A 24,038-nucleotide genomic window follows, 5' to 3' on the forward strand; every position below is an offset into this window, starting at 1 on the left:
GCAGGACCCCTGGTCAGCAGGGCCCCCAGCCCCCCTCCTCCATCTCGCCCGACCTGAGCACCATGCTAGACCGCCTCTGAGTCCACCTCAGCCCCACCTGCCCCAGACTGTCCGGCTTGGAATGCTGGTGGCCTCCTACAGCATGGGACTGACAGCGCAGCGGCTGACTCAGGTCCATGCTTGCTCCCGCGGCCCCAAGGGTCGGCTCTCCACTGGCTCTGGGCAGCCACCTACCCTCACGCCAGGGCCCTGCCACTAAGCTCTCATCCACCCACATCCATCCCGCTATGCTGACCTCCCCCCATCCAACCTCCCCTGACCTCTGCTGGTCCCTCCAGTCGCCACCCTCTGCCTCCAGAGGGACCTTCCCCTAGCATCAGCCCGGACAGTAGGCCTGCCTCCCCCCGTGCTGTCCCCAGCCCTGGACCGCCCACGGCTGTGGGTGCCCTCCAGCCCCACCGGCCACACCACCAGGCCTCCGTGTCTGCCCCTGGGCTGGCCGAGCAGCTCACCTGAGCGTCCTGCAGCAGGTCCTCCAGCCGCGTGACGGTGATAGAGCGGTCACAGGTGTACTTCCTGTGCAGCGTCTCCTGCAGTTTCCGCAGCTGCTCCTCAGCCTCCCGCACGTCTGAGAAGAACTGGAGCAGCAGCAAAGGGTCAGAGCCCCCAGCCCCGGCTGCCCCAGTGTAGGCCAAGGGGCCAGGCCAACGCCCAGGGACAGCGCTGACTAGGGTCAGTGAGACAGATGGTGCACGGACCCAGCACACACCTGCAGCCGGCAGAGAGACCTCTCGAGGCCATGGCAGAGGGACCCCTCGAGGCCACTGCAGTGGGCTGGGAGTGGGGAGAGCCCAGGCCTCACCTGAAAATAGGCGGTGTTCTCCTTCAAGTGCGCCTCGATGCAACAGCACAGCTGCAGCATCCAGCTCCACTGGGTCTGCAGGGCTGCCTGGAAGGACTGCCACACAGCACGCAGCTCATCAGGCCCCGCCCCACCAACCAGGGGCCCTCCAGCTCCCACCCTCCCCCCAGGGGTGCCTGGAGGGGCTCCCTGCAGGCCCCTCTTACCTCCACCGTGGGCCGGGCAGGGTGGTCTTCCCGGAGCAGGCGGTCCCCAGTGCTCTGAATCTCTTTGATTTTCTTTTCTTTTAGCTCCAGCTCACGCATCAGGGCCTGGCAGGGGCAGGGGCCTCAGGAGCAGTGCCAAGGCAGCACTGGGGACCCTGGCTCCCACCGAGTGCTCCTGGGGCCTGGGCTGGCCCGGCCACCCACCGAGGGGCCCCACCTCAATGAGGGGTCCCACCTCACCGAGAGGTCCCAACCACGCACCCAGGGTTCTGGCCACCCACCAAGGGGCCCCGCCTCACCGAGTAGGCCTCCTTCTTGGCGGCCATGTTGCTGTTGCGCTCGCTCCAGTCAAAGCCCACCTCCTCCTCCTCCTTCTCGCTCAGCCACATGAGCTCCTTGGTGGCAGCTGCTACGAAGCCATGCAAGCTCTCCAGGAACCGGAGGCGGGCCTTGGAGGAGTTCTGCAGGGAGGTGGGCGGGGGCTGTGTCAGCGGCCGCCTCCTCCCAGGATCCCTCCCTGAGCCCGCTTCCCGCCTGGCCCCCACTCACCAGCAGCTTGGCATACTGCAGGTCCAGCCGACCCAGGCAGTCCCGGTAGGCACCACGGGTGGCGGGGGACAGCTGGCCCTAAGGGAGATCAGCAGGGTGAGGCCTGCAGCGGCCGGGACCCGCCCAGGCCCGCCACCCACCACCCTCACTCCCGCTGCCTGCACACCTCGTCAGTGCGGGCCCGCTCGATCTTGGCCCGGAACTCCTCGATGGACTGGTGCAAGCCGCGGTGGCTACCCAGCTGTGCCTCCACGCTGGGCAGGTCCGCACCCCACTCAGCACTGTCCACCCGGCGCTGGTTCTCCCCCACCCAGCCCAGCAGGTCCTGCAGGTAGCGCAGGGTGGAGTCCTCGAGCTCGGGGTGCCGTGGCGTGCCCCGCAGACGCAGGTTGTACTCAGTGCGGATGGCCACCAGACGCTCGTGCAGGCGGTACACCCTGTGGGCAGGGCAGGGGTCAGGGGGGTCGCAGACAGGGCTGCCCGCTGCAGGCCCTGGAGGGGCACGTCCCACCTGCGGTACATCTGCTCGCCCTGCGGGTGCCGCCCATCCTTGAGGGCCTGCACATCGTTGAACAGCAGCCGGATCATGCCGTCGGCCTTGTCCAGGTCCCTCTCCACCTCGCCCGCCCGCTGCGGTGCCTTGCCTGCGCCCAGCAGCCGGACGTCCTGCAAGGCAATCGCCCTGACTCAAAGTCTGGTCACCCTGCGCCCCCACCTCCAGGCCCAGCCCATCCTTTCCCTTTCCTCCCCAGTCAGCACCGTACGTGTCTCTAAGGCTTCTGGCCAAACCCCCAGGCCCAGTTCTCTGCAGGGACCGGGGTCAAGTACAAAGGCCTCCACTGGGTCCCAGAGCCAAGTGCTTCTCAGCCTTGTCTCCCATCACCCACCCCAGGAAAGTCCTCCCTGAGAGAGCCCCAGCGCTGGCCCCACGGTCTGGGCCCCCTTCTGCCACATCTAGCCAGCAGGAGGCTCAGGGCAGGCCTGGTGCCCAGGAGCAGGCTCTGTCCAATCTAGCGGTCAGAGATGGCCCTACGCCAGGAAGCAGGAGCAGCGGCTGCAGGGCGTGGCGGGCTTGGGGCTCCTCCCTCCGTCCAGCCCCCCTGCCCAGGCCCAGCCCTCACCGACTGCAGCAGGGCGTCAGCCTGGTTCAGCTGCTCCTCGCACAGCCCAGCCTCCATCTGCAGCTTGCTCACGATGCGCTGAAGACGCTCCAGTCTGTGGTCAAGAGCAAGCACAGCCCCCCTCCGTGAGTGGCGACCGCCTGCCAGGTTTCCCGCCTCAGAGCACAGCTCCCTCCTGCTCCAGGCCTCCCTGCCGGCCTGTGGCCCACAGCTGAGCTGGCCCCAGTGTGGGTTTCCCAGCCCGGGGGTGGGGGTTTCCTCCCCAGGCAGTGACTCACCCTCGGGTGGCTTCCTTGCTGTTCAGGGCCCCACCCGCTGCCCCACCCGCCCGGCAGCCCGCGCCTGCCTACCTCTCAAACTCGCTGCGGAGCTGCTTCTCCCGCTCCAGGATGGCCACATGCAGCTTGCCCCACTCCTTCTCCACGTCCAGCGGGTGGTAGCCAGGAGGCACCTTGAGCTGGCCTGCTTGTACCGCCCCCTGTGGGCAGGGCCAAACTCAGGCCTAGGCCAGCAGGTATGGTGCCAAGCCACCCAGGCCCCGGGCCCACCTGCCCTGAAACAGCCCTGGCCCCAGCTTAGTGAGGATGCAGGCCAAGCCTACTGGAAGGGCCCCTGGACCCCAGGCTCCTGGGCGGCTTCCCTCACCTCCAGGTCCCCCTCACCTCCAAGGACTGGTAGATGCCCTTGGACCGGTTCTTGTCCGCCTCCTTGGCCGGAAGCTCCGTCTCCTTAAACTTCAAGAACTGGCACCACAGGATCTGGGGACACGGGGGTGTCAGTAGCCAAACCTGGGCGCCCACAGTGGACACAGGACCCTGCGGAGCAGGGAAACCCACCTCGATCTCCTCGAAGCTGGAGGGGAAGCGGCGTTCCTCAAAGGCAGCCGTGTGTGCCCGGATCCACTGCAGCAGCAGCAGCACCAACTCCCGGTACTCCTGCCAGCGCAGCTGCAGCTCCTGGTAGGGGAGAGACAGGCATGAGGGGCTGAGGGGGCCCACTCATCCCCCGCCCACCCGGCCGGAACTCACGTTAGCCTTCACCCCATCCTGCACGTCCGGCACACGGGGCATGGCGTCATACAGGGACGAGACGTAGGTGATGATGGACTTCTCGTCGGGCTGAGGGACGTCCACATCTGCAAGGGAGGGGGATCAGGGGGGCGCCAGCGGTGGGGAGCAGGGAGGGAGGGAGGGCAGTAGCACATACCCTCGGGGTCCAGAAGGCGTGTAACCCCCAGGTCCCGCTCTGCTACAGAGAAAGCCTGGTCCAGGTTCTCTAGATTGGTCTGACGATACACCTTGTTCATGTCGATGAGCATGGGCCTGGGGGCAAAGGGGCAGGTGGGGCATGCAGGCAGGGACATGGGAGCAGCGAGGCCCCCTGGGAAAGTCAGCACGCAGAGAGACCCTCTGCAGATCCCCGGGACACAGAGCCCCCAGCCCACACTCCCCCTGAGAAGCAACCCCCATGTGGCACTGAGTCCCGCCCACACAGGCAGCCTGTGTGCAGGCCCCGCCCCCAGTGCAGGTCCCACCCCCAGGAGCTCCTAGGGCCTGCAGGACGCAGGGGCCCAGGGTGGGTTTGTCTGGACTCCCTGCAGCTACCCTGTCCACCAGGCCCTGGGGTCCTGGGTGGAGGCTGAGGTTCCCCCAAGAACTGACCCCACTCAGGCCTCTTCTGGGGCATCAGTGTGGGGCCAGTGCTCGTGGCTGTGAAAACCAACAGCACTGAGGTCCTGAAGAAACTGGGAAGGGCCGGGAGGCGGTGGGAAGGGTGTGGGCCAGGCTGGGCCTCCTGGGGAGGCAGCTGGCAACAGAGCCCATCTCCCCCAGCAGCGGCTCCCCATGCGCAGCACACACCTTCTCGCCGTCCCCTTCGCCCCAGCATGTCTGCAGTCGCCCGGCCGAGAGACTCGGGCACCCCCACCCACCGCAGACATGGCCCCGCCTCGCCTGGCGGCCTACTTGTGCCGGTGGATGATGGCGTTGAAGAGGCGGCCGTCGCGCCAGCTGGAGGTGAAGTTGTCGCAGCGCAGGCCCTGGTAGCCCTCCACCATGCGCTGGGACCACAGCAGCAGCTTCTCCTTGGCCGTCATGTCCTCCGACTGCCCACTCACCTGGATGTCTGAGATCTGCCCGCACAGTGGGCAGGAAGCGGGGCTCAGGTGTGGCCCCGTCGGCGTACAGGAGCCACCGGCCAGTGGAGCCCAAGCGTGTCCTGCCTACGTCAAGGAGCCGCTGGGACCCACCACCCCTCAGCATCACAAGTCCATGCCACCCCAGGCAGCAGCTGCCACAATGTGGGTGCCCTGTGGGTTCCCTCAACCCAACTACACCTTGCACCCCCCAAGGCAGGATCAGAGTTGGTGGAGGGCACATGCAAGGGGCTCACCCAGAAGCCCCAGGCCTAGAGAAGGCTATCATGAGGTGTGTGTGTTGGGGGGGGCGGGTGGTCAGGGCTTCTCTGGCTGCAGGCCAGGGTTGGGTCCTGGGACTGGGCACAAGTGGCTGCAGTCTGGGCCTGGCCCTGCACTCAGTCCAATCCTTGGGGCCCAAGTCTGACAGCTTGTCTGTTCCCAGTTATCTGTCTGTCGGTCTGCCCGCCTGTATGACTCAGCTGCCATGCCAGCCAGGCTCTGCCTGCCCAGCTTTCAGATTTGCGGCTTCCTGAGCAGCCGGGCAGGCAGTGGGTGAGTCAGCCTGAGCAGCGGGTGCCTCTCCAGAACCTTCCTCGTGGCGGGAGGCCACACGGAGCAGAGAACGCGTGCCTCTGAAGGGAGAGCCAGGGCCAGAGGGCATGGGATAGGCAGGCCTTGGAGAGGCCTGGGCCTTCAGGCCATGGAGTTAGTACAGGGCTGCAGTGCAGGCTGACAGGAAGGCTCCAGGTGCCAGGCCTCACGCCCAACCAGGTGTCAGGCCCACCCCGCAGACTCTGGAGGCAGCAGAGGGTCAAGTGGGTGGCCACGCTACCTGAAAGTGCAGGATGATGGTCCAGATCAGGCCAAGGGTCAGCTTGGGGTTGCCATCGGCAATGTCATCATTCCTGATGTTCACCAACTTCACCTGCGAGCAAGCGGGCCTCGGTCACACCCACGAGCCAGCCGGAGAAAGGGCCGGGGCCTGTGTCCAGGTGGGCGCCTCACCTGGCGGTGCCGGAGGTAGTCCAGGGCGATCTGCACATTCTGCAGCTTATGGAAGCGCATCCTCCCCTTCTCCCGCGGCTGCAAGGGGGGCACGCCGGTCAGCACCCCTGAGCACCCGTGGCATCCACGACCCTTACCCCGGGTCACCCACCCTAGCTGGGAGAGGGGAGCCGCTGGCTCAGGAGCCAGGCCCAGCAAGGGTTTGGGAAGTCCAAGGCCAGGCTGTGGGAAGGAAGGAGGGGGCGGGGAGGACACAATAGCCAGGAAGCCGCAGGGCGGAGGGTAGTGGTTTGGGGGAGGGGGTCCTCCTGCCCAGTGGTGGCAGCCCCTATGGGTCTCCGGCCCCGGGCAGTGTGGCAGGTGGGCTGCTGGGCAACTTGAAGCAGAGCCATCTGCCCACCCCAGCGCCATCGGCCGTATTAGCCAGGCTCCTGGAGCCCACGTGCCGCCATAGCCAGCGGGCACATCCACTCACCAGGCGCGAGCTCCTGATAACGTCCCGCTCTCTTGGCTGCCCGGCCAGAGCAGGGCAAAGGGTAAAGGGCAGAGGTCAAAGTTCAGAGTCCAAGCAGCAGAGAAACCAAAGCAGAGCAGAGCATGAGGTTACGATGTCAAGCCTTGAGCACGGTGGGCGGTGGGGCCGTGTGCCCAGGCACAGGGGTCGGGTGGCTCCCAGGCCAGAATGGACAGTGACCAGGAGGCGCGGGGGCGCTGAGGCCAGGCCAGACACAGAGTTGGGGGGGGAATCACCGGTGAGACCCCAGGAGGGAAGGCAGGCAGGGTCGCAGAGGGGTGGGTGGAAACACGTACCAGGCTGTCCCCGGACAGCACCTCCAAGAGGGAAATGAGGTTGTGGCCGTCGCGGAGGTCTTCATACAGGTCACTGATGTGCCTCTGAGCCTGCAGGGACAGAGCGCGGGGCTGGCCCAGAAGGCTCGAGGCAGGGGGCCCACAGAAGATGCCCACCCCCAAGGAGGCACCTACCTCTGCCCTCCAGTGCTAGAGAGACCAGGAGAGACCAGGAGGAGGAGGAGGAAAGAGACAGGAGATGAGCGAGCCAGGGGAGGAAGCAGACAGAAAGGACAGGTTCAGAGGTGGGAGGTGGGCCCCCGGGGCAGAAAGCGGGGGCCAGGCGTGGACGCAGATGGGGCCCAGCCCCTGTTTGGGCTGGAGGGCCAGGGAATCCCCCTCCCCCCGCGGCCCTGCATGCACGCCACCAACCTTGATGAGGTGCTTGTTGACCCACTTGGTGAAGGTTTTCTTCTGCACACGGTCCCGCTCATCTGGGAGAGACAAGGCCAGGTTACCCGGGCCTGGGAGAAGCCCCGCAAGCTCCCAGGAGGCGACCGCCAGGCAGACACAGAGGCTGGGGCCACTGAAGAGTGCCTCAGAACCACGCTGCCTCCACCCAACAAGGCCCCAGGCAGTCCTGGGCAGAGCCGGGGGCGCCCACTGCTGGGGCTCCCAAGACGGGACGGTCTGGAGCTGGCAGCCACACCTGCAGGCACAGCACACAAGCCCTGGCCTGCCCCACCCCCACACAGGCTGCCTCCGGGGGCCGAGCAGGCCCGGACCCAGACTGGGCAGGGCTGGGTGAGGGGAAGCTCAGTCCCCCGCAGGGTGGCGGGCCTTTCCTGGGGCACGGAGAGCCCTCCGTCCCCCACCACCCAGGGCCCAGAGGCCCCCGCCAGCCTCTCTATGCTGGGCATGGTTGGCTGGCCCCCCAGCAACTCTGCACCTGGGCCAACGCTGGTCTCAGAGTCTGTCCCCTAAATTCAGAGCCTCACAGTCTGGGCCCCACCCCACCTGATGCCAGGCTTCCTGTGGCAGGAACTGGGCCCTTCCTTTCCCGCGCCTGCCCTGCCTGGCGGTGCAGAGTCCCGCTACCTTTCTTGCCCTCTGAGGCCCTGAGCACGGCCAGATAGAGGTTGTCCTCCGAGCTGGTCCTCTTGTGACCCAGGCCCTCGGGCTCGGGAACCCGAAGCCGCTGCTGAGACATGGTGCCGCTCTGCCCCTTCGGCGCTCTGGCCCTCCCCCAGGTGCTGTGCTCGCAGCCACAGGACACACCACGGCGGAGGTGCTCAGCACCGTAAGGCGTGCTCGCTCAGGGGGCTCTGCTCGCTCAGCTCCGCCGGAGCCCTGTGCGGGCCACTCCCTGCCCTCGGAACTCCCTAGCTGCTGTCCCCGCCCCCGGAGCCCCACCCCAGCCTTCACACCCCCAGAGAGGGAGTGTCCCTGCGGGAAGCAGGAAGGCAGCCCCTCCCCCACCGCCACACCTACAGCCGGGCAGAAACAGGAAACCCAGGGGTTTCCTCACCCACCCTGTCCGCAGCAGCCCCTGAAGGAACCCGGGTGCCAGGGGGCCTGCACCTCACGACACACAGACAAGTGTCGCACCACAGGGACCTGCACACCATGCCCGGGGCCACTCCAAAGAGGGCGCCCACAGGGAGGGGTACCCGAGTGCCACTGGGCCAGGGAGCCCAGTCACGCGTCTTGGGGGGGGGTGTGGACACCAGCTCAGACTTGACCCAGGGCCACCCCATGCCTGCCCAAACTGCCGGGTGGAGGGGCTCTAAGGAGGGACCCCCAAGGGGAGTGACACCTGGCTCGGAGGCTCTGGCTGCCTTCCCTGGAAGCCCTCCTAAATCACCCCTCAGAGACCTACACGCCCTACACCCTGCTAGGCTCCCCTGTACCCCTGGCTCCAGGGCCACCAGGCTCCAGTGAGGGCTGGGCTCCTCCCAAGCGGCCCACCAGGCCCATCCTGGAGCAGTGCCCCCATCCGAAGGCAGAATGCTCCGCGGGGCAGGAGGGGGCGCATAGTTGAGCACTGACTCAACAGGCAGGACCGCCCAGCCCTGAGCTGTGGAACTCTGCCCTGCATCAGAGAGGGGGGCCCCAGGTCAGAAGGGAGCGCCCTGAGGGGGCCCAGCCAGTGAGTCAGAGGAGGGGAGAGGGTGCAGGCAGGGTGACTCACGGGCAAGGAAGCCGCACCTGGGGCACTGGGGGCAGCCTGGGTGGGGGGTTGTTTGCAGGCGGGCAGGGCGCATGGGTATCAGCCACTCAGGTTGTAAAGGTGGCAGGACAAAGGGCACAGGGTCCCGCCTGGCTCCCTCTCGTCTCACACACGGCAGCCCTGGCCGCGCGGGGACTGCCCAGCTGCCCAGCCACTGCAGGAAAGAATGCACCGCCCTGACCACAAAATTTTCCAGTCGGAGACTTGGCTTGATGCGATCCAGCTGGGAGCCGCTGCCCCACCCCCATGGCGCCTCAGGCCTCGTTTCCAGGAAAGGCTCACCCCACCCAGCCGCTGCCCTTCTGTGGCCACGGGGGGGGCACCCACACCCCACGGGGTAGGGGGCCCCAGCCAGGTGGAGCTGACTGCCCCCACCCCTACCCCAAGGGCCCTGCCACAGGTCACCTCGCTTCCCTACTCTGGACAGACCCACCCCCTTATACACAGGGCCCAGGGAGGCCCCACACACGAGCTCTTCACCCCCTGGAGGTGCTCCAGGATCCCACATCAGACCCCACGCTGGCCAGCGCCCCAGTGCAGGGTCACCAAGGACGGCTCGTACCCACTGCCAGGCACCCCGGGCGGGTGTCCAAGCTGGGGGAGTCCCCCGCCCCAGCCCCTCTCCAGCGTCCTCTCTGCCATTCAGGGGCTCCAAGGATACTGGCTTGCTGTCCAGAACAGGGTTCCACTTCCACCTCCCAAGCCTGGCTCCCTCCCCCCAGCACGCCCTGCAGCCTCCAGACTCCCCCCCCCCCCCCGCCCCCCGCCCCCGGGATCTCAGAGAGCGTCCTCTCAGGCGCTCCCTGCGGCCCTGCCGGCGAGTCCCTCACCCCTGGCTGTAGGACGCGCCCTTACCCGTCCATCCCATCCGGCCATCCTACTCAGGCCCTCAAGTCAAGAGACCACCCACCCCTCCCCTGCGGGCCCAGCCCAGCGGCCCGTCCCCCACAGGCCAGGCTGCTGCACGTCTCGGCTGGCCCTCCCCAGCACTGCTGCTCCTGCCCCGTCCACCAGGCCAGTGTCCCCCAGAACTGCCCGCGGCCCTCTGAAGGGTAGCGCTGCCCCCTTTCACAGATTTGAAAACTAAGGGAAGACTCTACGGCTAGTGGGGCCGCTCCCGGGATAGGAAGCCTGGAGACGAGAAGGGAGCCGACGCCGAGAGAGCAGGGCGGTGAGGAGACGGCAACCCCGCCCCGGCCCCTCCCACCCCACACCTCCCGCGGGCAGACAGCCAACAGCCGGGTGCCGGAACCCGCTGCCCTGGCCTGCGGCCTACCCCGCTCCCCACCCCCTTCTCCGGAGGGAACACAGGGGCAGAGGGGACTCCACCCCGCCTTCCTCCCCAGGTGTTTCCGCACGGAGCCTGGGGGCGGGGCTGCGCCTGGGCCGGGCACCGCCCCCGGCCCCCGCCGCCTTCCCCGGCGCTCGCGGAGACGCGTGCCCCCGCCGGCACCACCGCCCCTCCAGCCGCACCCACCTACGCAGCACAGCAGCCCGTAGAGGTAGCCCCTGCGCGCCTGCTCGCAGCCCCCATCCAGCCAGCATGGCCGTTCCAGCACGACCTCCTTCGCGGCGAAAGAGACGCCCTCCCCCCGTGTGCCGGGCGCAGCCATGAGCCCGGGCGCCCTGCGGACAGCAAACAGGACGGTGCGTCGGCTCCCCGGCCCACGCGCGAGGCCGCCGGCTCCGCACGCCACACCCTCCCCCGCCGCAGCCGCAGGGCCGGACGCTGAGAACCTGCCCCCGGCGGGCGCCCCGCCCCACCGGGACCTGGAAGCCGCGCCCCCGCTTGGAGGGAGAGGACCCGTCTGGGCCTGGGAGCAGGAGGGAGGAGGCTGCCCCAGGACCGAGACTGGGAACTACCCGAACCTGGCGTTCCCGGGACAAGCTCCGGCTCCCGCAGGATTCGCGGGAAAGGCCGAGTGTGCAGAGCAGGGGGCTAAGAACTGAGCAGAAGCACCGAAATGGGGCGCCGAGGGCAGCAGGACCAGGGAGCGGCCAGGCCAGCGGCCGAAGGGGAGCCCCGTGCCCACGTGGGCACAGGAGACAAAGGCTGAGGGAGGGAGGGCCAAACTGAGGGGGTAAGCGCTGGCCTGAGCATTTTATTGAACCATTTTGTTTAACGTCCCCGCAGCTGAGTCACCAACCGCTCCCCAGCCCTCAAAGCCACGCCTAGGAGCCCCATCGGGACTCAGACCTCGGCCAGGCTCCCGCGGAGCAGGCCCACCAGGGGCGGCCCTGGCCACCCCCACCGAGGGCAAGCCTCCCCGCCTCAGGCTATCGCCCGGGCCGCCCTGTAGGTCCCCAGTGGGGCCGTCCCTCTGGCCAGAACCCCAGTCCCCTGCTCATTCACTGGAGTGGAGGCAGGCCCCACCCAGTCCTGGGCCGGGCGCCACTGCCGAGGGCTATAGCCTCAAGCGGGTGACCTGGAGCCGGGGGAGGGCAGCGTAAGCCCGGCCGCTGGTCCCGAGGCGTTACTGGGCCCTGGTCAAGGGCGCTCAGGCACCTGTCCAGCTCCCGCAGCCCCACCTCCTGCGGCGGCCCCGCCTCAGTCCCCGGGACGCCTGCACCTGCCCGCTGCGGTTTCTGTATTGACTGTCACTTGTGCTCGCCCCGTACGGGCTGCTAGGGAAGGGCCTCCCTCCCGGACTGACGGCCCCTGCCCCTTGCCGCCCCCTCCCCAGCTGCCCAATCCTCCCCCAGAGCTCCCTTCACGCCCTGCCCAGCAGCTGGCTCCAGGCTGATGAAGGCGGAGTCCCGGCCCTGCCCAGACAAGCAGGCGGGGTCTTCAGCGCAGGTTACGGGGCTGGGGGTCCACACCTTGTCTGGCCACGTGCCCGCGAGATCCTCCAGGACAGGAAGGGGCGGGCATAGGGAAATTTAGGGGCGGGAGGGAGGCGGTCCTCGCCCGCCCCGCCCTCAGTCCCCTGGCCGGGTGGCGGCAAAAAACAGCAGCCCTGGGGGTGGCCACTAGCGGCCTTACCTTGCTCATCCTGCACACGCGGGCGCCCCCTGCGCCAGTGCCACACGGCGGCCAGGGTGACGACGTGGCCCACGACCACGAGGGAAGGAAACAGGCTGCCCGAGGGCTCCATGGCTCTGGAGGCGCCGGCCTGCGCGCTTGGCAGGCGGAGCCTCCCTTCGGAAGGGCTGCTCGAAGCCGGGCAGCCCCCCTTCTTTCCCCGAGAAAGCGGAGGACAGCTGGGGGCGCCCGGGACCGGGAACCGCCCCCTGCGGGAGCGCCCGACCACTGTCGGCCGCCGCCGCCGCACTAACTGCGCTCCAGCCCGCGCCTCCCTCCTGCTCCGGCCACTCGCGCTCCCCACCCGCCCCACCTCCCACGGCGGCGCCGTTCCGCGGGCCCTGCGCTGCTCGCACGCTCAAGGTTAGCGGAGCCTTAACCCCTGCTCACCCGCGGCCACACCCGCCAGGAGGAGGGGCCTGCGGGGACGCCTGGCTGAGCGCAGCAACCCCCACCCCAGCCCAGCCCGGGCCCTCACGGCCTCACACGGGCCTCCCCCGCCCCCACAGGGGCTGACCGTGGAGCCCAGCACCCCATTCTGCCTCCAAGGGTGCCCCTGGGGACAGCTGCCAGCGCCCCGGTCCTCGCTGGCCTCCAGGGCCAGACCCAACCGCTGCCAGACAGGGCGACCCGACGCCCCCCGCCCCACCGTGGACAGCAGACAGGGAAGGGGTGGGCCCCGCAGCGCCTGAAAGCAGAGCCCCGCGCCCTCCGCCCACTGGGCTTTCAGAGGCAGCCCCACCTACCCGGCACAATCTTCATTGGGGACAGCGGCAGGGCCCAGGGGTCCGACAGCGAGTGGGTGTGGGTGCGGGGAGGGTCACAGGCCCCTCGGAGGCGGCAGCGAGCGCGGCGGTGCGTGGAGGAGGGCACGGCGCTGCTGCTGCTGCTGTCAGCAGAGCTGTGTCCGTGGGGGAGGGGGGTGGGCAGGGGGCCCGCGGATATAAATATCCCAGGAGGGCAGGCCAGGCCCGTCATCTGTCCTGACTTAGAACATGACGTGAGGAGCCAGGGCACCGGCGCCAGGCCTGCTCCCACGGTGAGTCCAACAGGGGAAGCCTTGGGTGTTGGGGTCCACCTGGGAGCAGGGTGGCCCTCGGGCCTGGGGGTTCCTGTCACTGTTGAATGGGGTGCAGCTCCCGCCCTGCCCACCCTGCGGGGCGTGGACGGCAGTGGAGGAGCATTTGGAAAGGCCACCCTGGCAAGCACCACCACCCCCGCCCCCGCCAGGTCACCAAACACAACACCTGTCCCAGAGGGACGGGCGGGTCAGCCTCCCAAGGTCAAGTCTCAGGCCAGATCGGTCTGGGCCTCCCCCGCAACCCAGGACGCTCAGGTGCCGGCCCAGGCCCTCACAGACCCTGGCTGCTGGGGGTCTCAGACATACGTCCCAGGGCCAAAGTGCGCTCAGGAAACAGCAGGTGGGGGTCGCGGTCCCGCCCCATCCTCTCTGTCGAATCTGACCCTCTGAGAACTCCAAGGAGTAAGCCCCGCGCCTCACCGCACCACACAGTTGAGGAAACTGAGGCACAGAACCAGCAAGGAACTCACCCCGGCCACGCGAGGGCGTGACATCAGCCCCGGTCGACTGCCTGGAGCATGTGGGCAGCCGGCAGCAGAGCACAGCAAACTACACTTGGCCTCTGGCTGCCAGGGAAGGGGTACCCCGGCCCACGTGGGGAGGCCAGGGGCGATGGGGAGAGAGTGGAGGGTCAGGCCCACCCACACCTCCTGCCCATCAACCCCATGCTTCAGAAACTCAATTCTGAAGGAAACCAGCCTGCAGGGGCCAGTTCTGAAGGTCAGGGCTAGGCTCCTCCTCAGAGGAATCCATACTCCGACACCAGGGGGAACCAGCTGCTGGAGGCATGGAAGTCTGGGGCAAGGCCTGGCACCCCGAGATATGTCCATCCCGCCCCAGACACACCACAGGCATCATCTCTGAGACGGAGCCATGCTCATTCGGAATCTGCGGTCCTGCCCCTGCAGGGCCCTGGCCACAGGCTGGTGGGGAGAGCACAGCCCCAGCCCCAGCTGGAGGCCTGGACCCCTCCCTTCCAAAGGCCTGCACCCCGGCCTGACCCTGGCCCAGCACTGCCCTACCTTGGCCCAGCTGAATCAGTTCCTCCATGCTGTACCTGTCCATGGCTGCCGACCAGGAGCCTGGCTGCTCTGGAGCGGCAGAGAGGAGAGGAAGGGAAGGCAGGAAGGAGGGAAAGGGTGGAAGGCAAAGGGAGGGCTCGCGAGAGCCCTGGCCTCCCCACCCAGCTCTGGGAGCCTGGCTCCTCCTCACGGCCACCCCTAGTCAGTGAGCCGGGCAGAGTGAAGCCCGGTGGACCGACGGGTCAGACCAGACTGCCTGCAATCCCTGAGCCCTCAGGTGTGGCTGGAGGGCCCTCCTCTGCCTACTACCGGGCCAGCCCACCCAGCAGCCTCCCCCCTCAAGCACTGGCCCCACCAGCCTGCACCACCGCAGCCCCTCCTAGACCCCTCCCCTGCCTCGGCCTCCAGGCCTTCAGCCTTGACAAAGGGACATCTCCTAGCTGAATACCAGTCTCTGCACTTCCGCGCCACTGGCCTGCCCAGCCACCGCGAGACCTGGTAAAAGACAAACCTAATTGCACTGTAACCTGCTTAGAAAACCTGCCAGAGTTCTGCGGGTCTCCCTGCAGACAACCAGACACAAAACTGGAGACAAACGGAGGGCTGGCAGGGGCGCCACGTGCTGTGAAAGGGAGCGGCAGGGCTCTGCGCCTGCAGACAAGCCCGTGGGACAGTCAGGTGCGCGGTGTGGGCAGGAGTAGCCAGCCTTGCAGGGCACCTGCACCCACAGCATAGAGGCTGCTGAAGCACAGGGGTGAGCGTGTTCAGACGGCACCTCTTCTCTACTGAAGTTCCAGTTCTTTCTGAGTTTTGAGCCAGACTCACTGAGAAATGAAATTCGTGTATGAAACCCATTCCCCCTGGGTCCATCTCTCCAGTAACCCCAGAGGAACCCTGTCCGTCCTCCTGGCAGCTCTCTGAGTGCTGTCCTTCTCGGTCAGGGCTCAGCTCAGGGCATCTCTCACAGGGGCCCTCCCAGACCACTCGCTCTTCACTCAGCCCATCCATTCCACATGCTGGGGGCTTCCAGCCAGGGACTCAGCCTGGGACTGACTGGTAAGTGGCGGAACAAGCAAGTGGACACCTTCCCACACGGATAAGCAGACCACCAGGGCACGGGGGAAGGGGTCTGAGGCTCCCTGGCTGGGGCTGGCCGGGTAGAGGGGGTCTGCCTGAGCAAGGCCGCTGTGACGAGCATGGCGGCTGGGCCCATGTGCTGACCTGGTCTTCTGCAGATGGACCAGAGGAGCGATGCTGTGAGTAAGTGAGGGGTCTGTGTGATGCATTGCTGGATAACTTTTAAAGTATTTATTTCTTCATTTAATTTGGCCATGCCAGGTCTCCGGTGGGGCCTGTCAGACCTAGTTTCCTGACTAGGGATTGAATGCAGCCTCTGCTTTGGGAGCGCAGAGTCACAGCCACTGGACCGCCAGGGAAGCCCAACTGGATGATGTTTAAAACACTGAGAGGTCGACAGTTCCCAATGTCATCAGAACCTTCCTAGCCAAGCCACCAGGACCCCTGCAGACCTGGCCAAAGCCCTGTACCCCACCCAGCACCCGAGGTGCCCTGGGCGTCCTCTTGTGCCCAGGGTGGTGCTCAGATCCTGCTCGGCCTGGGGGACCGCGGGGAAGGGGGGCCCACGCCCTCCGGCCCTGAGTCAGCCTAGAGCTGGAACTCATTTCCTGTTGGAAACTCTGAGCTGCCACCGGCAGCGGCTGCGGCCGGGAAGGGAAGACTGAGTCACCCCCTCAGGGCTGGGGGCTCCCCCCTGCCCGCTGAGCCACACCCAGTCCCCCCTCCTGGCCCACGGCCAACTGCCCGCCCAGCCGCTCAGCCCAGCCAGCCCACAGACAAGGAAGGAAGGAGAGAAAAGGAGGGGGTCCAGGCTCCCCACACCCACGACCCAGGAAGAGGGAGGGTCTGCTCTGCCAGCCAGAGTGGGGCGGGGGCCCCATCAAGGCAACGGTCGGGGAGGAGGCCAGGCACAGACCGTCCATCAGGTGCTGTCAGAGCTGACCGCCGCCCAGCCCAGAACTACTGTCTCTGGTGGGGGACATGGTCACCTTACTGACAGGCGTGGGAGAGGCCACGTGGTAGGCCCCGCCACCCACAACCTCCCTGACCCCCCCAGATGGGCTCCCACGCCTGGGCCCTAGTTAGTAGGTCCAGGCCCGACCTGGGCCTGCGCCTGGGTCCCCTGACCCCCCACTCATCCACCTGGCAAACTCCTGCCCACCCTGCTAGCCTTATCCCAGGCCCCCACCCATCCACAGAGACCACATTCCTCCCCAGCTGGAGAGACATGGAGCCCACCCTGTGCTGGGGATCCGCTACCCCCACTCGACATGGAGGCCAGTGAGCTCAGAAGCACAGTTGTGAGCCTGAGCTGCCCGCGACCCTCTGCCCATCTGGGGGGTACAGCACAGGTCCTTGGGGACAGGGGGCTGCCACATTGCGGGGCACAGCAAGAGATGCCAGCCCCTGGGACAACAGGACCCAGTCCTCCCTGGGATGGATCTGTCTAGACCCCAGACAGAGCCCTGCACAGTCAGGGCCATAGGTCTGCTCTTCCTGTTCTGGCCCAGGGCTGCCTGCTAGGCCATCACCCACCCTAGGCTGACCAAGCACCCAGTCGCCATATCACATCTGTGCCACACAGCTGGGGGGCAGATGTCACCCCCGCTGGACAAACCCACGGCTCAGAAAGACCAGGCAGTCATCCACACTTGGAGAGCGGCTGTACCCCGTCCCATCCCAGCACCCCCTCTGCACGCCCCCACCCCCTGAAGAGAGAGCCTGGAGCAGACAAATCCCTGGGGCAGGGAGGGGGCTGGCAGGGAACAGAACGAGGGTGATGCTGGCAAGAGGGCCCAGGGTGCCGGCCAGGGCTGTGCCGACAGCTGGTCTTGCCAGTCCGAGAACTGCGAGCCCCACCCCCAGCCCCGGGGTGTGCCTGGCTACTGGGGTGGCAGTAACCCACGGGCTCCTCCTTGGCCTACCCACCCCAAGATCCTCAAGCCAGGAGGAGGAGCGCCAGTGTCCACTGGCAAGAGTGCCCAGGCGGAGAGAGCACCGCCTGCTGGCAGGAGCAGAGCTTTGGCACACCTGTTGCCCACCCCGGCCACCAGGCCCAGGCCCCCACATCACCGCCCTCCAGCTGGGGCCAGGGTGCAGCTACCTGTGGGTGGGACAGGCTCCAGCCTCTGCCTCACCAGGGTCCCTGGGGTGGTAGCAGGCACCACAGGGGGCTCAGGTGCCCCCTCCTCAGGCTCCTTCCGGCGGTAGACCCACCGCTCCTCTCGGGCAGGGTCCTCGGTGGGCAGCGGCCCCTGCTTGGGCGGGCAGCCCAGGGGACCCTGCATAGCCTGCACGTGGGGGGTGCGGCGCGCGGGCATCACCATGGCCACGGGGCGGCGCACACGCTGCAGAGAGGCAGGCACAATCTCCGGGGGCAGGTGCAGGTACTGGCGCAGGTGGGCAATGCCCTCGTTGGTCAGGTACCAGTAGAAGTGGCGCCAGGCGAAGGTCTCCCGCACCAGGCCCCGCGCCCGCAGGGAGGCCATGGCGCGCATGACCTGCAGGTTGGTGACGCCAGGCACGTGAGGGTGCAGGCTGCGAGGCCGTCGGTCCTTCTTGGCTACCATCACGCCCTCTCGGAAAAGCACCTCATAAATAGCCCGCAGCTGGTCTAACGGCATGAACATGCCGGCTACCATGGCTGCGGGAGCCGGTGAGCCGAGGGCGCGGGTAGGGCCCAGAGAAGAGACCAGGAGACGCCCTCCGCACAGCGCGCAAACTCCCCGGGGCAGGCAGGCTGCGGCGCGGAGCGCTGAGTTCGAAGGCGCGGGCTCCGGGCTTGCAGCTGGCGGCACCGGGCTCCCTGGCTCCGTGCGATTCCTGCCGGCACTGCGGCCTGCCCACCGCCTGCGCGAGCCTCCCGCCCGCCCGCCCTTCAGGACGCCCAGGCCGGCCCCCTCTGACTCAGCAGCAAGGGCGGCCCCTCCCACCCTCAGCCAACAGGGCCCCTCGCGGGGTGGGGGGGGGCACCTTGCAGAGGGGCCACCCCCGAGGCAGGCCCCCTCCCTCAGAGCCGCCGGCGGCTCCACGTCAGTAATTACATCAGTTTCTAAACACTTCCTTCAAGGTTCTAAGACTAGGCGGAGGGCGGGCCGGTGGGAGCAGCCACGGACCCAGAGTCCAAAGGGTGGCAGAGGGAAGCGGAAGGAGAGAGGGCAGGAGGGTCCTCAGGCCGCTGTGGTCTCAGGGCCTCAGGAGTCACAAGGACCTGAAGAGGGTGCTGCCCATCTGGGCAGGGGGTGCTCCAGGTCTAAGGGAGGAGGGCTGAAGTCTTGGGGGGCAAAGAGGAGGTGCGGAGGGGTCTGGAGTCTGAGGAAGGAGGAGGAGAGCTGGGGTCTTGGGGTCAGGGGTCTGGGGGCATGGCAGGGGCAGGCTGCTACAGCACACGGACAGGCAGGCTGCAGGCGCCACTGGCTGCTGCCCATCAGGCAGGCGAAGGGACAGAGCTCCCACCTCCAAATGTCAGACCCAGACACTGGCCGCCCTTTTTAACACCTGCCATGCCGGGCCAGATCAAGGTGGGCCAGGAGCGTGGAGTCAGCTCTGAGTACAGAGGACTCCGAGCAGGGCACAGGGCAGGGGGCTCAGAGTGGGGCCTCCACCCCCCACTGCCCCAGGCCAGCTGTCAGAGGCCAGAAACTCTCAGCTGCTACAGGGAATCAAAGTCACCAAGTCTGCCCCCCCAGCCCCCTCACCCCCCAGAGCCTCCTGTGAGCCAGCTGGACAGATGCATGGGAGCCCAGCTACACGAGGGTCTGGGGACCCCAGTGATGGGGGGCCAGCAGCAGGGAGGGGACTGTATGCTCCACGTGAGGACCCTGGATCCTGGCCGGGCCACACCCAGCGGTCCCCACCAGGCTCTCGCTGCTGAGGTTCCAACCGCAGACACGCCGCCCCTCCCCATCCCGCCCGATACCCGACTCTCCCACCTGGGGCTGCCCCCTCCACCAAGCAGACACACCCATTCCCACCAAGCACCGCCAACCCAGGAACTGATTAGAAATAGGGCGGAGGTGGGGGGGATCCTGAGGTGGGAGGCTCCGGCGGGCAGGCGGCCAATAGGCGGCGCGTGGGGGCGGGGCTCTGAGGCCGTTGCCATGGCACTGCAGAACCGAGCCCAACACACACACACGCACACGCGCGCGCTTGGAGTTGTGGCAGAGGAAACTGCAGGCACAGCTAACTGTGCCCACAGCCCTGCCCGCCGGCTCTCTGCGGCGCCACTCTCCCTCCGCCGGCGGGCAGGGGCCCAGCGTGGCCCGACTCCGGCTCGGGGAGGGCGGGGCGCTGGCTGGGAGGACGCGGGGTTGGGCAGCGGCCGCGCCCCCTCGGCCGAGCGGCGCCCGCGCGCCGTGCGGGCCACCAGGACTTGTGGCTTACGGAACCAACACGAGCTGTGGGTTCAGGCCAGCGGCCAGGCCTGGCCCTGTGCCCGCGGAAGGCCACTCCTGACCTGTCCCTCAGCCCTCCCTGAGACCACCGGCGCTCCCCCTGCCCACCCCACAGCCCCACGCTGAATTCCTCTCCCTCCCAGACACCCCGAAAACCCAACGCACGCCCAAGTGCGTTCTTAGTTTGATTCTCCGATCTAACCCCCGCAACCCCCAAGTCCCCCACAAAACCAATCCCAAAGCATCCCCCCTCCCAAAATGATTTCAAGCCGCACCCAAGGCCCCCAGACCAAGGTCTCTCCTCCCACACAGCCCTGCACTGGCCGCAGCCCCGCCACCCCCAGCAGAAGAGGGCAGCAATTCGCGATGTTCAAGAAAGGGGGCGGGACGCGAAGGGGCGTCCCCCTCCCGCCCACCAGCCCGGCCTCGCGGGCTGAGGGGAGGAGCAGAGAGGGACCTGGGGCAGGATGTTCCCGGCCTGGCCCGCGCGGCCGGCTGCGGCACACCTCCCTCGGCTCTACTCCCTGCGCACCCCCCCGCGCCCCCGAGGTCCCAGGGCTGGGAGAACGCCACTTTCTGCCCAGCCCCCCCACTGCGGGAACCGCAGAGGCTGATTCAGCAAAGGGAGGGCCCGGGCGGGCAGACAGGGCGGCCCCCTACACCCCACTCCAGGCCCCTCCGGGTCTCCAGGGCAACCAGTCGGCGCCCTGGGCAGCCCCCAGCATCCCCATCCCAGAACAAAGAACCGCAGTGTGGATCTGCCCGGGGCCAGCCCGCCTGGCGCCTCCCCTCAGTGATCCCCCAGGCCCGGCCGGGTCCCCTCGGATGCTGGGGGCAGGCCGACGAGCTGGGCGGAGACTCGACAGAGTGCAGGAGGAGAAAGTGCCGACCCGACCGCCAGCAGAGACCAGCTCCCGCCTCCGCCCCGCCCCCGCCGCCGCCGCCGCAGCCGCCCCGCCCCCCGACACACTGCAGGGCTGCGGGGCTGCGGGGCCGCGGGGTTGTGGCTGGAGCCCTCCCTGCCAGCCTCGGGAGGACCTCGCACCAGGTGCAGTCCCGGCGGGGCATGGGCCGAGCCACCTGGGGCTCCAGTTCCCCACTCCCAAAGCTGCCCCCAGAGCTGCAGACTCCGATCGCTGCTCTGTGGGGACTGCATACAGACAGAGGTCACAGCTTGGTCCACAAACCCCATCCCCTGTCTCGGTCCCCGGACTCGGCCCGCACCTTTGAGGGAGCTGATCTCTTGCTGGATGGCTCGCGAGGGGTCCATGTCTCCGCTGGGGTTGAGGGCGGCGCGGCCGCCGCCATGCAGAGTCCAGCCCCGCACTGCACTGCCCAGGCCAGAGCCGCAGCCTGGGGGAGGAGCCGGGAGGCGAGGGGCGGGGCTTGCTCGCTGGGGCGTGGCCTCGGCTAATCAATGTGCAGGGCCTGGCCGCCGGCGCATGCTCCCGTCGGACGCAGCCCTCACCCCTCCAGCCTCCGGCTCTCGATCGCCTGACCCCGCTGACCCCAGCCAGACTGCCAGGCCAGCAAGCTGGATCCAGGCGCGCCTGGCAGGCCCAGCCCCCACACACAGTCCCCGACCCTCACCGCTGGCCACCCTCGGAGTGCCCTGTATGTGGCTTTCCTGACCTTGAAATTATGGCCACTCCCTCCTTGCCGGAGAGGCCCGACAGTCTGGATCTCCTGGCCATCTCCCCAGCCAGCGCCCCGGGTGAGGCCCGAAGGTGGGTCCCACTGGGCAGAGGCAGGGCCCTTCATCACGCTCACTTCCCCACCTGCCATGCTCTCCCCGTTCTCCCACAGCTGGGGGCCCTGCTCCACCCACATGCTCCTCTGGGTCACCTCAGCCTGTCGGGTGACATGACCCCCCAAGTGGCAGCCAGTCCCCGCCTCCCCACTGGGAGGTCCCCACCGAGCTTGTCTCGGGGTGCTCCTGTCTCCCAGCTCTGGAGGCCCCACCACCCACCACCCAGCATATCCGGCCAGCACCCTGGGGTCATCCCGCCGTGGGTCAGCCCCGCGGGTCCTGGTGGCTCCACCATCTGGTCTGTCCATCTGCCACCAACTGTCTGGGTCCCAGCACATCTCGCGGGGTCCCCACTGCCAGCCCTACTGCTGACAGGATCAGCCTCCTGGACACTGAGTGTCCCCGCTGGCACTGCCCAGTGGGATGAGCTCGACCTCATTCATGGTGCCACGGGCACACGGCTTCAAGGTCAGCCCCAGGCCGCGCCTCCTGCTCCACCCTGGTCCTCTGTGCAGGGCTGTGGGGCACAGGCACCCCGGTCTCCCCAGGCCTACACCCCAGTCTTCCCTCCTCACCCAAGGCTCCTCCCTGGGGGCCCACACCCTCCCCAGGCAGGCTGCCACCTTCAGGCGTCCACCCTTCCTGACACAGGCCCACCGAGTATTGGGTCTGGACTGGGGGGGCGTGTGATGACGTCACAGGGGCAAAGACAGCAGCACCCACAGGTACAGGCTGATGAGCAAAGAAGCAGCTCACACCCCCGTGGTCACTGGGACCTGAGCTGAGCAACTCCACCACAGCCAGGCCCCCTCCTTCCCAGCCCCTCTGTCTGGGACAAAGTGCCCCCTGAGTCTCCTGAGACCCTGGCAGGTGTGGCCCCTGGCCAGAGGCAAGGGGGACCCCACCCCCACACACCTCGCCTGCCGGCCAGACCATCCCACTGCTCCCAAGGCCCTGTTCCCCTCCAGCGCTCCCCAGCTTCACGCTGCATCCACTCTGTGACAGCCTGCCCTGCGGCAGCTCACTAGTGATTGGTGGGCAGGTGATAGCCACAGACAGCTTCTACATAGGGTCCCCTGTAATCACATAGGGCACTCTATTAACAGAGATTTGCCTCATTAATAGATTAAAGGAGAAAACCTATGTATCAATCTCAAAATTGCTGACAACTCATAGAAACTCACTGGGATTTCTGATTTTTACAAAGTGGCCCAATAAACTGGGAAAGGAGGTCCAGGGGTCTCTCAGGGTCTGAGGGGAACTGGTGCCAGAACCCCAGCCAACACTCAAATCCTTGGATGCTCAAGTCCCTTATAAAAACTGAAGTAGTGTTTGCATATAGGTTAATACAGTGCAAATGCCACATAAATAGTGTCAGTCCCTTCAGTCATGTCCAACTCCTGGTAACCCCACGGACTAGCCTGCCAGGCTCCTCTGTCCATGGTATTTCCCAAGCAAGAATACTGGAGTGGGTTGCCATTTCCTCCTCCAGGGGATCTTCCCGAGTCAGGGACCAAGCCTTGGTCTGATGCCCTGCATGCGGATCCTTCACTGAGCCAGAGCCACTGGGGGCACACAGATAACTGTGACTACAATGTAAACTCTATGGAAAGAGCACCCACAGCAGATTCAAGTTTTACTTTTTGGACCTTAAATTACTAAAGTCCCCAGTGGTCGAACCACGGGTGGGGAGGGCCAGCTGTTAACAGGAGACCAGACTTCCACCTGAGTCTGACGGTGACACTGCCCCAGGGGCCTTCCCCTGTGGGAAGTACTGGAAGCAGGAGCAGCTGGGCAGTAAAACTCAGGATGGTGGCTGGGATGTCCCCAAAGCCACGCGGCCAGAGGCTAGAGCGAGCCTCCGGGCTCAGCTGCTGGCGAGGTGGATCCAGGCCGATGAGAAGGAAAGGAAACCGTACACATGCCGCTGTGACCACAGAGTGATGACAAGTGTCCTTTGCCTCCTCAGCACCTAAACCAGCACCATCGACCACCCATCAGAACCAATAAGGCGCTCACTAGAACGGCTGGCTTGTAACATCCTTCTAAAGACTGGAAAGATTTCTTATAGGCTAACAATGGTGAGTTAGAAAAAGAGGGTGGGAGAAACCCTGCATTCGCAGTGCACAATATAAACTTCTCTGGCATAGACTGATACAAACCCATCAGGACTTAAATTCAGAAAACCCCCAAAGCACAAAGAAAGACCCAGACCCACGTTCCCAGTGCAGGGGTCCGACCCCACAGGACCACTGTGCTCGAACTAGAACTGCGTTCCTGACAGGCACGCCTGCCCCACACGCCAACTCTGTTAATAATTGCCTCGTTTACCAGCTCACGTGATTTCATATCAGATCGGCAAGGTGCTGCTGTTTGTCTGCAGCCCTGACTCGGGGTGCAAGGTAGGTGGGGGGAGCGAGCCCTCTTAGCACTGCAGAACCTGGCAGACAACCTTGTGTGTGTGAGTCGCTCAGTCGTGTCTGACTCTGCGACTCCATGGACTGTAGCCCGCCAGGCTCCTCTCTCCGTGGAATTTTCCAGGCAAGAATACTTGAGGGGGTTGCTACTTCCTACTCCAGAGCAGACACCTTAGGACCTTGTAAAAATACTGTGTTTGAATAGGAGTTATTCCCCAGACACGGGGAAAAGTGCCCCCATCTTGTCCCCTCCCTGCCCTGCACACAGTATGTAACTCAAGTCAGGTCTGGCTTCCTCTTCAAATCTCTGAAATTTCTTTGTGGGGAAAAATCAGGTAAATACAAACATGATTCTTGGTTTTCCCCCTTTCAACAC

General features: G+C 66.5%; 1 protein-coding gene across 16 annotated transcripts in view; it reads right to left on the bottom strand.

The window, feature by feature from the left end:
- The window catches only part of PLEC (plectin), a 53,835-nt gene that overhangs the window by 15,454 nt on the left and 14,343 nt on the right, over positions 1-24,038 (bottom strand). For 3 of the 16 annotated variants that reach the window (XM_088844518.1, XM_088844517.1, XM_055432135.2), the window contains exons 2-19: positions 7,102-7,163; positions 6,691-6,780; positions 5,881-5,958; positions 5,708-5,800; positions 4,703-4,869; positions 3,945-4,060; positions 3,767-3,873; positions 3,575-3,694; positions 3,401-3,496; positions 3,089-3,216; positions 2,739-2,832; positions 2,129-2,283; positions 1,784-2,054; positions 1,618-1,695; positions 1,368-1,529; positions 1,069-1,173; positions 863-958; positions 513-638 (exon numbers count right to left, since the gene is read on the bottom strand). In XM_088844518.1, the coding sequence (XP_088700644.1) occupies positions 513-638; positions 863-958; positions 1,069-1,173; positions 1,368-1,529; positions 1,618-1,695; positions 1,784-2,054; positions 2,129-2,283; positions 2,739-2,832; positions 3,089-3,216; positions 3,401-3,496; positions 3,575-3,694; positions 3,767-3,873; positions 3,945-4,060; positions 4,703-4,869; positions 5,708-5,800; positions 5,881-5,958; positions 6,691-6,780; positions 7,102-7,163 (2,144 nt within the window). Of the gene's footprint in view, positions 1-512; positions 639-862; positions 959-1,068; positions 1,174-1,367; positions 1,530-1,617; positions 1,696-1,783; positions 2,055-2,128; positions 2,284-2,738; positions 2,833-3,088; positions 3,217-3,400; positions 3,497-3,574; positions 3,695-3,766; positions 3,874-3,944; positions 4,061-4,702; positions 4,870-5,707; positions 5,801-5,880; positions 5,959-6,690; positions 6,781-6,864; positions 6,880-7,101; positions 7,164-7,767; positions 8,033-10,376; positions 10,634-11,882; positions 12,238-12,667; positions 12,842-14,024; positions 14,208-17,205; positions 17,923-20,719; positions 20,781-24,038 lie in introns of those variants that run through there. The other 13 variants (XM_055432121.2, XM_055432137.2, XM_055432123.2 and 10 more) reach the window with 13 other exon arrangements.

Source organism: Moschus berezovskii, chromosome 16 (assembly GCF_049115385.1).
Source record: "Moschus berezovskii isolate FMDL1 chromosome 16, NW_MosBer_1.0, whole genome shotgun sequence".
Lineage (NCBI taxonomy): Eukaryota > Metazoa > Chordata > Mammalia > Artiodactyla > Moschidae > Moschus > Moschus berezovskii.